At 48.3% G+C, this 15,987-nt stretch overlaps 2 protein-coding genes across 2 annotated transcripts in view; one reads left to right on the forward strand and one right to left on the reverse strand.

Moving 5' to 3' along the window:
- Positions 1-2,040: 2,040 nt before the first annotated feature.
- Positions 2,041-13,643, reverse strand: CAPZA1 (capping actin protein of muscle Z-line alpha subunit 1). The gene is made up of 10 exons (XM_017821422.1): positions 13,565-13,643; positions 8,942-9,005; positions 8,629-8,680; positions 7,743-7,806; positions 6,263-6,469; positions 5,791-5,870; positions 5,291-5,369; positions 4,727-4,798; positions 4,117-4,179; positions 2,041-3,601 (listed from the first exon to the last, which is right to left on the reverse strand). Exons 1-10 carry the CDS (start codon positions 13,601-13,603, stop codon positions 3,461-3,463), a joined length of 861 nt encoding a protein of 286 aa, XP_017676911.1. The 5' UTR covers positions 13,604-13,643; the 3' UTR covers positions 2,041-3,460.
- Positions 13,644-14,142: 499 nt separating this feature from the next.
- Positions 14,143-15,987, forward strand: part of ST7L (suppression of tumorigenicity 7 like) — a 23,542-nt gene continuing 21,697 nt past the window's right edge. Inside the window, exons 1-2 of the mRNA XM_017821423.1 lie at positions 14,143-14,431; positions 15,669-15,751. Coding sequence (XP_017676912.1) covers positions 14,239-14,431; positions 15,669-15,751 — 276 coding nt within the window. The 5' untranslated portion in view covers positions 14,143-14,238. The remainder of the gene's footprint in view (positions 14,432-15,668; positions 15,752-15,987) is intronic.

Consider the following 15,987-nt stretch of genomic DNA (forward strand, 5'->3'; position numbering starts at 1 on the left):
GTGGGGGCGGCTCCCGCCCGGCGCCTTCTGTCCCGCAGCATCGCCCCGCGCCCCACGGAGGGGTCCGGCCGCGGGGATTGCCCTGGCTGGGTGAGGAGGGGCTGTGCCGGGGGCTGACCCGCCCGGGACCCGAGGGACGCATCCCCCCCGTCGCAAGGTGACCCCAGAAATGACGGGCAGGTGCCCAGCCCGGGCTGTGCAGTGTCAAAGGTGGGGCTGGCTGTCACCCCACCCCTGCAGCCCCCCAGCAGTGTTTGTCCCCAGGGTGGGCAGCAGACGCTGCCGGCCCCCGCCTGTGCTGCCCTCGGGGCGGGGAGGTGCCCAGGTGTGCTGCATCCATGGATCCAGTGGGAGGGACGGGGGGGCTCCCAGGGCTCCAGCTGCTCTGTAAAGAGGGAATCAGCAGCACCAGGTTTCTCGTGCTCTCACCTCCAGCCTGCCTAGCGACGGTGGTGGTTGCTGACCTGCTGCTATAAGACACCCCAAGCCCCTGGGGCTGCTCATGGTGTTGCCTGGGTTCTGCTTTTGCCTCTCTGTGGCCCAAGGGTGCTGGGTAAGTCTCCTGTTCTTTCTTCCTTAGCTCAGGGTCTTTTCCTCCATCCCAAGCTCTGCCACTGTCCAGAGGTTGCTGGGAGGCTGTGATGGTGTAGAGCCCCTCACTGACTGCAGGAGGGCTGAGGCTTGAGGAACGGGGCATTGCCTTTGGAGGAGTTGCTTGCAAGTCTATCTGTCAGGCAGAATGTTGGAGCTTTAAGTTTTGGTCTTGTAAACAGAGAGGAAGACTCTTTCCACGTGGGCAGAAGGGGAGCCTGGCTGCTCTCAGGCTGGCAGGACCCATCTTGTGGCCCTGGGCAGGGCCAGCTTTGCCTTCCCTGGATCAGTTAAGCTGCAGTACCCGCTGTGATTCATCTGGGGTCAGGCTTTGATTTTTGTACACTCCAGCAGAGCCAGTCCAGGATATTCAGTGCTCTGGAGCTGGCCTTGGTCTCTGCTGAAGTCTCTGGTCTCCAGGAGACAACTGCTTTCAGGGTTACAATCCCTCTGGGCATGTGGCGGCCCTGGGCTGGCACTTGCTTGGCGCCCCAGGGGCGGTCAGACATGCCAAGCACTGCTTTTCCAAGGGAGAAATAAGGGTCGGGACTGGGACTGAGATAGCTGAGTCTGCTCTTGAGACGCTGGTGGGAGATAGGGGCCAGGAGACAGGCAGGGACCGAGCCAGCCTAAAGGACGATTAGCTGAAGATTTGGAGAAGGACAGAGAGATAGAAACTCTCATTATTGCAGCTCCTAAGGCTGGAACAATAAGGGCGGAGAGCAACTTTCAGTGTAACTAAGGAGCAGGAGAAGACTAGCCTTGAGGCTGATAAAAGCTGTGTTGTGTGAACAGCCTTATCTTGGGCCCCGGCTTCAGCCCCACATTCTTGGAATTGCTGCAGCGATTTCCTGGATGGATGCACGGCCACAGCCCCCAGCACGTGAGGCACTGGCACACACACAGCCTTTCATCTCCCCGGGTGCTGCCGCAGGGAGGGACCCTCTCCCACAGACTGTCCTTGAGTGGCTCCGTGCAGGGCATTTTCCAGCCCTCCAGCACAGCCCTGCTTTGTCCCGGGTAGGATCCAACCAGGAGCGTTTCCTAAGCTGAGGGAGGTGTTACAGTTACGCACAGAGGATGAGTGGAATGACGTCTGCTGTCGTTTTCCAGGCTGAGGTGCTTCGTTAGAGCTCTGTGACTGTTTTTATTTCATTTTGGAAGTTCTCAGCCCTCCAGTGGCCATGTCTGTGTAGCAGGGTGGGAGCATCACCCCCGGGTTTGGAGTGACACCACCCCTCCTTAATCATGGAACCGTTAAGGCTGGAAAACACCTTTAAGATCACACCGTGCTGACCACTAAACCATGTCCTCAGGTGCCACATCCACACATTTTTGAACCGTTCCAGGGATGGTGACTCCACCACTTTCCTGCCTTCAGGCAGTCACCTCTCCATCTGCCTTCACCAGGCACCAGCAGAAGTGAGACCACGAAAGAACAGACACAAATGGCTTTAAACAAAGACCAGTGTATTTGCACTAGACTAGTTGATACAGAGGATGCCTGAGGGATGAATGGTCAGTCTCAACAGCAAATACAAATATATTTTATTTAGACAAAACTCACAAAGGATAGACACACTTATTTTGTGGTATTACTGTGCATAACCTGAGGTGTGATGCACAGGCAGCCCCATCCCTCTCTTCCCAACCCCTTCCTTTGTGTACTTAAAAACAGGAAGACATGAGCCAGTTTAAAAACCAGGACCTGCGAGGCGGCCCAGTGATAACAAAAGTGCAAACAAAAGCAAAGGGAATTCACCAAAGGGGGGTAATTTTTGCAGTGAATCCATGTTCTGAGCTCTGAGAAAGGCATATATGTCTCTTCAACCTCCCCTTCAGACAAATTTGTAGGACTGCTAGTCTTGATGTTACAGGGAAAAAACCCAAACATAAACACATAGCAAGCATCTAGAAGAGATTCATTCCAAAATCCCCTCTAAGTATAATAAGAAACTGGCCACAACTGAGACAAAAGGGAAAGGATTTTTTTTTTTCTCTCACTTTGGTGCAAGTTTATTTATTTTGTACACTATCCATCCATACACCTGTGATACAAATCTATGAACCTGCCACAAAGCATTAAAGCACAACATACCTATTATTCTGTAGACATTTGCATTTTTAATCACTACCCAGCCCTTTTGGACCAGCAGGGTGAACACAGGAACTTGTTCTGTAAAAATGCAGATGTTTGGTAACCGTAAGGACACGAGAGAGGGGAGAGCAGAGATGTTCACTTTTAGGGAACATGGATTTTTCAGAGTAAAAAACAAACAAAAAAAAATACATCCCTGGAAGAGCTGGGTGAGTAGGGAGTTCTGTAAAGGATCCTGTAAACTTATTTTATACAGTAAAATCTAAGCCTGCAGGCCTTCTGCTTCGTGGAGGTTGGGAATAAGGATACACAAGGACTCACTGTCTTGCATTTACTGTGTCTTGCAGCGTTTGTGAGCTGTTGGCAGGATTGACAGACTCACTGGAGTACCTGGAGTGGTGTAATACAGGTGAAGGGAATGCTCTGCACCCTCCTCTGGGGGTTACAATAGGGCTTTTCCAGCTAGGAAGTTTTCCAACCAGTGATTGAAAACAGCTATACCTCGGAGCCACGACTGGCTGAATTAAAATGACCTATTAAATGCATTACAACAGGAAGTTTACGTGGCAGGAAACACAAAACACAAAGACAACGCTATTTGTTCCACAGTTCCCTCTGAGGCTAGAAAACCTGTTAACTTTGAAAGCCCTAAAAAAAATGCTGCTCTGGTTTAGGAACCACCTACTTGGCATAGGACCACGTTTGTTTTGTTTTTTGTTTTGTTTTGTTTTTTTGCACACCACCATTTCACAGAACCTCCCTGCCCCTGCCTTAGGCATTCTGCATTTCCTTGCCAATCTTGTAGCTGAGGATTTTGTTCCAGTCGATCTTGGTGCGGGTGACGGGCAGCTGCCGGCGTAAGGCTTTGAAAGTGGTGTCTGACATGGTCTGGTAGTTCTCACTGATTGCTGTCTGCAAGGGCAAGCACTTGGGTCAGGGCAGTCATAAGATACTCTGAGAAAGCACAGCTCAGTGGTAAAGCCACAAACCCCTTCCTAGAAGGTGAAGGCACACTATTAACTAAATTAATAATGCAGTCACCAGTGTGTGTAAAAGCAAAAGGGTGACTGAACAGCACCTCCTTAGGTGTTTCACTGCCTTATCTCTCTCGAGTCACCTTGCACACAGGCTGGGACGATGTAAAAAGCTGTTGCATAAATTTCCTCTTTGGTATTTTTAACTGTCACAAAGGAAAATACTCTGACTCACCCACTCCCCTCCCATGCTTTTTCCAGGCATTGCTTGTAACCCTTCAAAATAACTGCAGAGCAAACCTGATTCTTTCAACAAATACTACTGGCCCTTTTCTGAGTAATTCTTAGTCCACACCAGATTGAGCCAGAAGCAGAATTAGAGGTTGGTTTTCCACTAAAGGTAAAGGGAGACTGATATGATTCCATGGTTTATTTAACCACCAGTGATCTTACCTGGTACTCATTTTCTGCGTTTTCTATTATCTTAATAAACTCCTTAGCAGTCTGGACATCACTCTGCAAAGGAGAAGAATACATTTCCCTGTGTTCAAGAGCAATCCACAAAAGCTACACAGTAGATTTCTTCTCAAGTGACAGGCTGAGTACAGATGAAGTGGGTAACACCAGCAGCTCGTGTTTGTAGCTGGGCTCCTTTCACTTGCTACATACTGGGTAGGGCCTGTGCTCCAAACTGGAACAGGGCTGCACCCTAGTGAGCAAAAGGGAAGTGGATCTTTGTGGTACAAAAGGGATTTTGCAGCTGTTGCTCCCTCTACTGTACTACAGAACTTCCTTGATTTCCCTTAGTGTATGTCTCTTACTGTTCCTTTCCCTTGCATGGTGATAGAAAAGCATATTCTGTCCTCTTTAACCCAAACTTGTAACCTTTCTAATAAGGTCAAACTGGGATTCCCATGTGATTCTAAACACTGCACTGACTCTTCAGCCTAAAATTACTTCAAAGCCAAGAGAATGCAGTCACAGCAGTGTATGCTTTGTGAGCTGTTTAAGGAATAAAATAGCTGCTTAGCATAAGGGAAAAAAAAACTTTTAGCACACTTACTGACACCTGTACAGAGTCCTGGATGTCTTTATGACTAACCAGCTGGACGTTGCCATCTTCATAGTAATGGACCTGGACCAAGAGACAGAAGGCAGGTTATCATGACCCCTCACTCCACAATCCCTGGAGCCCCCAAAATGCTACCAGAATGGCACAACAGAGCGTTGTGCCAGACTTCTCTGCTTACGTGGAGACTAAAAGCAGGATGGATTTTCTAAAAGGTTTCACTCTTTGTCAAGACTTTGTTCAAGATTATGTTAATGCAGTAAACGCCTAGAGTTGAGATAAGAGCAATTATGAAAGATTCAAGGTAGAGGTTTTAGCCCTATAAACTGAAGGAGACTTGGAGGCCTGTGGGGTAATGCTACAGAATAAACCACAGGCCAGATTGCAGACTATGTCTGAAACATTAGATTTAAGAATTAATTTCTTGAATACTTTAATAGCTCCTGACCTGAGAAGGACATCTCTGCTGCATTTCAGCATCTCATTCTGAGCTGAATGCATTTGTGTAAGAGAAGCACAATGCAGCTTCTCCTGTTATTGCCAGGAAAAGCAGCTCACCTGGATTTTGAGCACTGCAGCCACTTGAGCTGTCGGGGGTGTGATGGTGAACTTCCATTCTGATCTCCAGCGCCCGTTCCTAAAAACAATCAAAGCATGAAAACTATTCCCCAACAACCTCTAACAGCAAAAAGAACCAAATCAACAAGTTGTTTCTGGTGTTGTCTTAGGACCAATAGTATAGTGTTCTACATGGCACTGAGTTATATTTGTGAAGGGCAGCTGAGCACAAAGCAGCTTCAGTACAGAGCAGCTCCAGTGTGCTTGTGCTCTGGAACATGGAAAGGGGTATCTATCCAGCTCTGCTCTCCCTCTGGATAGGTCACATGAAGGGTTTTGGCAAGTGCCAAGGGGGCTGCAAGGAAAACAAGACTACAGAAGGAGAAGAACTTCTTGTGAAGCCCAAGAACTCCTGCCCTTCAGACTTTGTCAGACTTAGGGGATGGGTTGGTTTGGGGACTAGCAAAGGAAGAAAATACACTGTGTTGAAGTTGTCTTACCAGAAGTTTTTGGGCTGGAACTGGTGGCTCTCAATACAGGCAATAATTGTCTGCTGCCCATCTATAGATTTACCATAAACCTGCATTTAGAAAAAGAGTTAAAAAGGCCCAAGAGCTGAGGAAAGCCAGTCTTATTCTCTGTTCTGCAGCGTGGTGGAGGCGGCTGTTGTGGTACCTCAGGGGAACATGTATCACTAATTACACTGTCCCACACCTCCACTGGCAGGTATTTCATTCCCTGCAGGTGTGAAGGTGCTTGGCAGTGGTGAGCATGAAAAAGAAAGTCTAATGCATCTTTAACACCCTGTGCATGCCAAGATATTTGCACCCTCTTTGGAACTTGTCATTCCAAAGTCAGCCAGAACGCCAGTGAGGATGGAGAATTCCAACAGCTCTGCCCGGCCCAGAGCCCACTCCAGGACTGACTGACACAGAGAAATGAACTTTCAGGGGAACAAGATGGATACTCAACAGTACAGAAGCCGTTGGGATAATGATCTTTCACGTAGGCTCTCAGGGCACTGTCACAGGCATCTCTCCACTGCTTTAAACCCGACTCCGTGTCCTCAGGCTGGGGGTCACTTGCTTCTTTCCTTAAATGATCAAACTTAAAAGAGAGTTTGTTTCTTGGGTCTAAAAATCTGCCATTGCCCAGATCACCATGTTCTGTGATTAAGACCTGTAAAAGAAGTGAAATGAAGATACATTTAGGCTGCTATAAATGTGTTATTTTGCGTTTTTCCCTATTTGGGTATCAATGTTTCCATAGACTCTGTAATACTGCATAAAGAAAGAGATTTTCAGTGATAATTTCAACTAGCAGTAATTGTAGTGAGGCTGAAGGTAACTCCCTGCTTTGCACACTAATACAGCCAGTTCTGGGTCAGAAGACTAAGTGCAGTATTATAATAATGAATATATTTAGCTTAAAGTTGGACATCCTTACAATTATAAGCAGGTGGTTTTGCTTTTAAAGTTATTTTTGCTGTTCTCCTTCTCAATTTCCAAAGGAAACGAAGAATTTTAATCTGGAATTTACCATTTATTGCCATGCTCCATGTTGCAATAGTTCTCCTTTTGATCAAGAAGGGTACATAGGTGGCTACTTCTGAAAAAGCACAAGGCACTGTATCTTCCCTCTCCTCTCTCTTATTCACCATAATTCTCTGACTTCCCAAATATTGATTTTATTGGGGTTTGCTGGGTTTCTTTGCAGGTTCTACTGTAACTTTCTCTTGTCAGAGCTATTTCTATGGACAGCCCTCTTAAAAATATCTGCCTCCCATGAATATCTGGGACACCAGGAAAGCTGGGTCAGAGCTTGGCTCAGAGAACAGGACAGATGGTCAGGCAGCTTTCTGGCTTCTCTGTGCCTTGCTGCTTGTTCCCCAAAAAAAAAGGATAATAAAGGAAAATTATTTTGCTGGTCCAGATTGGATGGTATTAGGTATAATCATTTTACCAAATCAATGCTTTGGTATCATCAAAGACACAGCTTGTTTTTTAGGGTAGCTGGGAATGGATTAAAAATGCAGAAAATCAATCAAACTATTAAGAATCTACTATCAGCTGTCAGTAGGAACTGTAAGCAAGTAGCAACATAAGGATTTGGAAGTTAGCTTTAAATAGACAGTAATCTTTAATCATTCATACTCTAAGTAGAATTCCAGGGACTTCAGCATGGAGCTCTAAGAAACAATGAATTGGAGTTACTAAGTAGTATCAGGCAGGACTTTAAGAGAACATTTCACTTATGCTTTGTCCTTAGAGAAGAAAGGTTGGTAATATAATGATGTGTGTGGGAAGGGGGAGAGGTGGTACCTTGTGAGCAGAAGGAGTGAGTCAGCTGCTGCTGATGTGGAGCTGTGAGTCAACCTCTTGATGAAACACCATTTTTATTGCTTTTGCAGAGTGCAGTAATAGAAACCTCAGGTGTACAAAGCTTCCCTTACCTGATCCTCGTACCCTTCTATCTTCACTGGAGTGAACTGATCCATGTTGTACTGTGCAAATGCACTGTGGAGGGTTAAAAGAACAGGAACTTTAGCTGTACATTTATTCTGACTTGAGAATTAAGCACATTCTGTGATTACAGGACGTGAAATTTCGGCCTAATTGGGCAAATAATGCACACACAAGCACTCTCGGAGGGTTTTCAACACCTTTTATTGTTGATAGCTATAAAGCCCAGGTCTAAAGGCAGGTTTGTTTAGTGATGACCAGGAAAGTACAGAGTTCAAAAGTAGAACAGCAGGAAGCCTGGGGGAATGTGAGCAAGCCAAGGCAAAGCAGGAACACCCCAGCTACAATTCAGACAGCAGCAAGGTAAACAAACCAGCAGACTAATATTTACAACAATTTTCTTATGTAAAGACCTGTTGACTGACATGTCACCTAGCTTGAAGTCAAATCTTAGCATCAAAAAGCTTGTATGTGTAATCTTTAAGCATCTCCTGATGAGGCTGTGGAAGTAAACAAGGTCTTCTGAAAGCTTTTTATTGAGGGCAGTTCTTTCTCTAAATTTAGGCTACGGATTACTCAGTATTTCAGGCTCCACTTGCTTTACAAATCATGAGCAGACACTGCTGCTGCAGCAGAGTTAAACTTTTTGGCAGGGTGCCTTCCTGTCAGTTTTATACAGCACAAATCCCAGTTTAGGGCTTTTAAAAAGAATCATCCACACCTTTCATTATGTATTTTGTTGGAGGTGTGGTAAGGAATTACAGAGGATTGCTCTCAGTACAGCAAATGGCCTTCTTTGTCACAGAATGATGGGTGCAAGAAAACATAAGAATATTTCATGGTAATTTGACTTGTGTTTGAAATTTTAGGACTTACTGTGCTGCTCCTTCCCTGAGAAGATTGTCATTGTTGAGCAATAACCGGACATCTGAGGAAGAGAGGGTTCAGGTGGGTTATTGGATTTGTTTTGATCAAATGTTTCTCTTTATGCATTTCATTTTCAACCGTACAAAGGCAAACATTGAAATGATTAAATCACTTCATTAAGGAGATGTAGTCCAGGATGACAGCATGCTTTTCCTAGCCACCTCTTAACCTTAAAAGCAGCGTAGTGTGACACAGCCTTAGATTTTTGTAATAGATAAGACATGAAAGAACACCACAGATCATTTTTTCCTTGTTTACTTACCATTGAACACTTCATTGAACTCCCCAGGGGGTGCATGAGTGATGAATTTTGCAGCTATACGCACCTACAGTGGAGCAGAAAAGCAATTAAAGACAAGATAATGTACTGGGTTCACTCACTGAGTTCATACAGGCTGAAGCAATTCACCAACAAAACCAGCTCTGACAGTGATAGAAGGTGCCAAATGTAGGGAGAAATCTGGGCATGTGTTGCCAAAACAAAAACAGTCTCATAAGACTGTTCAAGGACAGGGCTTGGAGCAACCTGGAGAGGGAAAGGTGTCCCTGCCCATGGCAGGGGGTGGAACTGGATGAGCTTTGAGGTCCCTTCCAACCCAAACCATTCTGTGTTTCTGTGAAGATCAGAATTTTTTTTAGTGTAATAATAATTCCAAATGTACTCAGCAAGTTGCAAACTTCACAGGGGCACCTGTAGAAGTGTGAACTGTTCAACCTGCACAGTCCTGACCTGTTTAAGGACTATGAATGCTGGCCAGCCACTCTTTGTGTGTGGATGTTTTTTCCTGATCCTTGCCAGTAACCGGACACCCGAATACCAGGGCTTAAAAAGAATCAGGAACCAGGGTAGTAAAAGTGAAACTGTAACTCCAGCACAACAGAGGAGTGTCTGACACATGTTGCAGGTCATTGAGGCAACTTGTTTTTGCTGAGCCCTGGCTGAAGAAGTCACTGCTCCACAGGAAACAGTGTGTGAAGGAGAAGCTGCTCCTCTGGAAATGGAGCATCCTCTCATCTTTGCTGCAGTCCAGCCATGAACTGCCAGGGCAGTGAAGAATTCAGGCATGTGGAACTGGGAGTGACACAATAAATAGCTGAAAAGGCCAACTCTGAATGTCCAGAAACTTTCAGGCTGGGAAGGAAAAACCCATTCTCTTCTAAAAAAGGTAACAAACCCCCACTGTGTTTGGAAATCCAATATACATGTCTTGCACTGTTAGAATTTAGATGGTCCATGTATTGATTCCACTGGAATTAGTAAGACTTTATGGTTTTCATTATCAAATCTTTTATGGCTTTTACAGGACCGAAGGGAATAGAAACATCTTGGAAGAAATGAAACAGGAAATGTCACAAAATTAAACCTCTCCCTTAGAATAATAAAAACGTCACGTTTCCTCTGATAAGCCCAGTAACAAAGCTGAGCAATGAGCCTCTCCCACCCAACGAGACATTTATTGAAAGGGACTGCAGAGCTGCTCATTACCACTCTGATTACTTTCTACTTTTCATTTTGAGCAGCAAAACAAAGGATTCTCCCTGTGCATCCAATTGCTTCAGCTGAGTTATTGCCAGAGCTGGAAATAACTCACTTCTCTCAACAGTCCCCCCCTGTTTCAATTAGAAATTGCTGTTTGTATTGTTTGTCACATAAGGATTTAAAGCAAGACGTGGAGGGAAATAAACACCTTTCCAAACAAAGGGTAATTGCCTTATTCCAGTAGGATCAAGTGACAACTCTGCCCTAACTGGATTGAGCTTCAGATAAAAATAGATCATCTTCCAAATTAGCATCTATTTCAAAAAATAGATACATTCTTTTGTGCCTGAGGTAATTAAGCAATACAAAGAAAAGATTAGACAGACAGTAACTTGTGTAATTGATACGGTACAGAATGTCAAACCAAGTTTTTTCCTCTTAATTTTCTGGTTTCTGGTTGGTAAATGTACAGCAATTCTAAAAATGGAGCTCTTACTGTTTGAAAGCTTCCACTATTTAAAGAGCTGTAATGAGGACACACTGCTGCCATAATATTGTCAATTTTTAGTCAGGAATTTGGGTGGTGATGAAGACAGCCTGGCAGTAATTAAGAGGGACCCTGCTGCTCTGTATCCTCTGTGGGCTTTGCTCAGAGCCAGCCCTAAAAAAGATTTCTGAAATGACACCCTGTGCTTTTCTGAGGCAGTGCAAGTGTAAGCACAGCACAGGGTATCACAAATATCTACCACTCATGCCATGCACTGGATGAACAAATTAACTCCCTGGATGAACAGATTCCCTTTTATTTCTCCATATATTCCCTTATAAAGCTCCTAAAAGCCATAAAATTTCGTATCTTACAAATTTATGCAATAATGCTGTGGCTGCAGAACATGAAACCCTTGTAAAAGGGGTCAGTGTTTTAACAGGTTGAGTTTTAGATCAGTGGATTCTTGTAAGAAAATCCTTGGGGGAAAAAGAAGCAACAAACAGGAAAAAACAAAAAGGCAAGTGTTACAGGAGAGATTTTTAGTCTTCCACAAGTTCTCTCACTTGGAAGTGAGAGAAAAAATCAAATCAACACAGAAAGGCCTCTGCACTTCAATCAGATGCTGTTACAAGCCCAGTTCTGAACAAAGCAAAGGTTGCAAGTGTTCACTTGGATAATTATCCCTCGCCCTGCCTCTCTCATGGAGCAATAAAACACAAACCATTTCAGTGCAACTCTTGAAATCAGGAGTGGGGTGCAGGAAACAGGCTGGGTGGGGAGTGATCAGTTTGAAATGTGAAGCCCTTGCACGGCTGTTGGGTTTCAGAGCTGGTTTGCAGCAGGGAGGTGTCAGGATGTTCCTCTGCAGAAGCACCAAAATAAGACTTTCTGCAACCTGCCCCATTTCCTGCCCCCGGGGCTGTTTCAGGTGCCATTTCAGCCTGAAACAGGAACTTCCTGCTTCTAAAATGGGGAAAAGGCTGAGGGGGAGGGAAGTTGCTCAGCCATCAGTTCAAACTGTCAAAACAGCAACAGGGTTGATTGCAACGAAAATCGTGGAATCCTGGAATGGTTTGGGTTGGAAGGGATTTTAAGGATCATCTCATCCTGCCCCCTACCACTGGCAGGGACACTTCCCACTAGCCCAGGTTGCTCCAAGCCCCGTCCAACCTGGCCTTGGACACTTCCAGGGATCCAGGGGCAGCCACAGCTTCTCTGGGAATTCCATCCCAGCCCTTCACCACCCTCACAAGGAAGAATTTCTTCCCAATATCCCATCTAACCCTGCCTTCTGGCAGTGGGAAGCCATTCCCCTTTGTCCTGTCCCTCCATCCCTTGTCCCCAGTCCCTCTCCAGCTCTCCTGGAGCCCCTTTAGGCCCTGGAAGGGGCTCTCAGGTCTCCTTGGAGCTTCTCTTCTCCAGGTGAACACCCCCAGCTCTTCCAGCCTGCCTGAGAAATGAATCTCTTACCTAAAATATGCCCACAGACAATAAAGAAGTGAGGTTTGGAGGATTGAACGAGTTAATTTTGTTGCTCTATTGATTTTTTGGTTTTTGTTTGCATTTTTTTGCTTTGCTTTAAAGCACTGTCAAACTCACACTTAGAAAATGAAACTTCTAGACTCATCTGAATAATCACAAAACGGACACTATAGTCAATCTTTGCTGCTTGTTTCTCTTTCAGATTCTCCCTTAAGATGTCCTTTTCTACCTTTGCAAGGCGTGGAGACACTTGGAATTGAATCAAGGTCTCAGTTACATGCTACAAAGACCACGTCAATTCTGCTCTGGAATACTTATTTCAAACAATATCATCAAAAATCCTGACTGAAGGATGAACTGGACCTTTAAAGCTCTGCTTGTTTTACGATGAATGTCACTGTATTAAAGCTAAAACTGGCAGTTCAAGGGAAAAATGAAAGCAAGGCTCCAGACTCAGAGGGTCCTGGAAGCTCCAGCAGCCTGAACAGCTCCTCCTGAACGTTAAGAAACTAAATATAACACTTTTATGATGTAAGAAAAAGTGTAACAGTGGATTTTTTAACTTCTGTTTGCAGGTAACTGGTGTTACCTGGCAGAAAACGTGACCTCCTGGTTTGTTACACAAAGCCCAGCGCTGCTCACAGACAGTAATTTCCCCACATTCCTCTACAAGAGGAACAATCTGCTCATTTCCCCCTTTCCTAAAATAATTACGGCTCTCTTTGGTTCTGCTTAGTCCTTTCCATCCCGTGCAATTTGCAGGATCTACATCAAAGCTCCCGCTGGCAGCTGAGGGAGCAGAAAACGCCCAGACACGCTCTGAGGGTGTTTAGGAAGCGAAGGGGTCGCACAGCACCTCGGACACGCCGGGAACTTCGCTGATTTGGGAAACGAAGCTCAGAAAATACAATTTCAAAGAATCGATTAGGTTGGAAAAGACCTCCGGGATCATCGAGTCCACCCTGTGCCCGATCCCAGCCCAGAACACTGAGGGCCACGGCCAGTCCTTCCTTGGACACCTCCAGGGCTGGGGACTCCACCACCTCCCTGGGCAGCCCCTTCCACTGCCTGAGCACCCCTTCCAGGAAGAAATTCCTCCTGAAGTCCAGCCTGACCCTCCCCCGGCACAGCTCGAGGCTGTGTTCGTTTTCAATCGCAAAGCCGCGCCGAGGCGCCTCAGCTGCACCCGGGCAACGAGGAAATGGAAACGCAAAGAGGAAAATAAAACGCAAAGCGCTGCTCTGGTAACAAACAGCCGACCCGCGGCCGGTTCCCCGGCAGCGGCGGCCCGGCGGTCTCGGGGGCCCGCCTTGAGGCAGCCACAGCCCGGCCCGGCGGCTCCGGGGGAGCCTCCCCGCCGTTCCCCACGCGTTGCTTTCCCGCGGGCGGCGCTGCCGGCCCAGAGCGGAGCGGCCGCCGGCCCCCGCCTTTACCTTCTCCTCATCCGACACCCGCTCCTCCAGGTCCGCCATCTTGGCAGCTCCGGGCCCGGCCCCGCGCGGTGCATGCCGGGAGCGCCGCCCGGCGAGCCGGGAGCGCGCCTGCCGCCATCTTAACTGCGGGCAGACGCCGCGCGGCCGCCATCATTAGAGCTGGCGGGTTCAGGGAGCGCTGACCCGGGCAGCGCCGTCTTAGCTGCGGGCAGACGCCGCGCCGCCGCCATCATGGAAACGGGCAGGTTCACGCCGTACCGGGAGCGCGGCAGTGGCGGAGTTGCCGCATCCCGGAGTCTCTGAGGCTCCCGCTGGTCACGTAGGGGATGCGAAGGCGCAGTAGCACTGGTGGGCTTCCGCCCCGGTCATCCCGTTGGCGGCGATGGCTGAGGGCGGCGGGCCGGAAGCGCGGGCAGCGCCATCTTATCTGCGGGCAGACGCCGCGCGGCCGCCATCACAAGAACGGGCGCGGCCGCCTGTGAGTGGTAGCGCGGCCGTGGCGGAGCCGCCGCGCCCCAGAGTCCCCGGGGGGCTCCCGCTGCTGTGTGGGCACCGCTCGGTGCGCGCCCCGAGCCCGCTCTGAGCACTGACGGGCTCCGCCAGCAACCTCCCCGCGCCGGAGCCCCGCCCCGGCGGCCGCTCCGCCCCTGTCCCGGCGTGCCCGGTCGTTGGCGATGGCGGAGAGCGGCGGGAGCGGCCGGGGCCCACCGTGCCCCGGGGCGGCCGCGGCGCTGAGGCGCTGGGAGCAGCTGAGGCGGCGGGCGGCGGCTCCCTGGGCCCGCGGGCTCCTGGCCGTGGCCGCGGGGCTCGGGCTCCTGTACGCGGTGCTGCGGGTGCCGCTGCGGCTGCGGGACGGCCTGGCCGCCGGTGAGGGGCTGGGGGGAGGCGGGACCTCGCTGTGGGGCCAGGGGTGCGGGCAGGGCGTCCCGGGATGTGTCAGCAGTAGGGCGGTGATTGTCACCCTGTGCTGGGCGCTGGTGGGGCCGCACCGCGAGTGCTGCGTCCTGTTCTGGGCCCCTCAGGACATTGAGGGGCTGGAGCGTGTCCAGGGAAAGGGATGGAGCTGGGAAAGGGGCTGGAGCAGCAGGAGCGGCTGAGGGAGCTGGAGGGGCTCAGCCTGGAGAAAAGGAGGCTCAGGGGGGACCTTCTCACTCTCTGCAACTCCCTGACAGGAGGGGGGAGCCGGGGGGTGCCGGGCTCTGCTCCCAGGGAACAAGGGACAGGAGGAGAGCACACGGCCTCAAACTGTGCCAGGGGAGGGTCAGGTTGGACATCAGGAGGAATTTCTGCATGGAAAGGGTGGTCAGGCCTTGGAAGGGGCTGCCCAGGGAGGTGGTGGAGTCCCCAGCCGGACTTGGAGGTGTCCAAGGAAGGACTGGCCATGGCACTGAGTGCTCTGGGCTGGGGGACAAGGTGGGGATCAAGCGCAGGTTGGACTCGGTGGTTTTGGGATTCTGTCCCAGCAGTGCCCACGGGCTGGTGGCACATCCCGGCCTCCTGCAGTGACACACAGAGCACATCACCCAGCCCTGGGGCTGGGACACAGCGGGCTCTGGGATGGGCAGCCTCAGGCCACTGGAACCATCCAGGGGGATTCTGTCAGGCTGGAGCCCTGCCCTGGTCACCTCTGTCCCTCCTTCCTCCCACCAGCCTGGGGTGGTGGCCGGTGACAAAGCTGATGTGCAGTTTGGGTTTGAACCACTAAATAATTGCATTCCCTACCCTGTGCTGTCGATAGCAGGAGGGAGAGGTCTGTGGAAAACGTATATTCTTAGCACTGAATATAAACTGGCATCAAAACAGCCTGTTTTTGTCTTAGATTGAAGTGAAATAGTACTTTAAATTAGCTTGTTCTGGTCCACCAGCCACATTACAGGTGAGACCATAAGCTGCTTTGCCTAAAAATGTACAATGCTTTTTTTTGGATTGGGTATAAAACCTAATTGACTGTCAGAGATGGTTACAAACAGAAAATAATATATGGCAAGGATTCTCTAACAAAGTAGTGTTATGAAGCTATTAGGGCTGTAGTATATTAAATATTTAATAAAAAGCTATTTTTCAGTTCTGCTTGCTAAGTCTCTGTTTTTGTTTCTCTTAACAGTGACCGTGTTCTTAAGCACTTTGACTCCAAAATTCTACTTTGCCCTTACAGTGACTTCGTCCTTTATATCTGGGCTGATATTTGTAAGTAGTTAATTTTCTTTTTTTTTCCTAAACAACTTTAGCACCTCTCAGATTATTTCATGAGGGGTAAAGGGAATGAGTATCTGACTCTAGAGGGTGCCTTTGGGCTGGGAAGGAACTTGTTTAGTATCTTCTCTGATGTATTGTAACTACTCTTTTGCTTTGTGTGTTGGGGTGAGTCTGAGGAAATAACTTAGAATATATATATTGGAATAACTTAGAATATATATATATAT

This window comes from Lepidothrix coronata, unplaced genomic scaffold (assembly GCF_001604755.1).
Source record: "Lepidothrix coronata isolate B3197 unplaced genomic scaffold, Lepidothrix_coronata-1.0 Scaffold90, whole genome shotgun sequence".
Taxonomy (NCBI): Eukaryota; Metazoa; Chordata; class Aves; order Passeriformes; family Pipridae; genus Lepidothrix; species Lepidothrix coronata.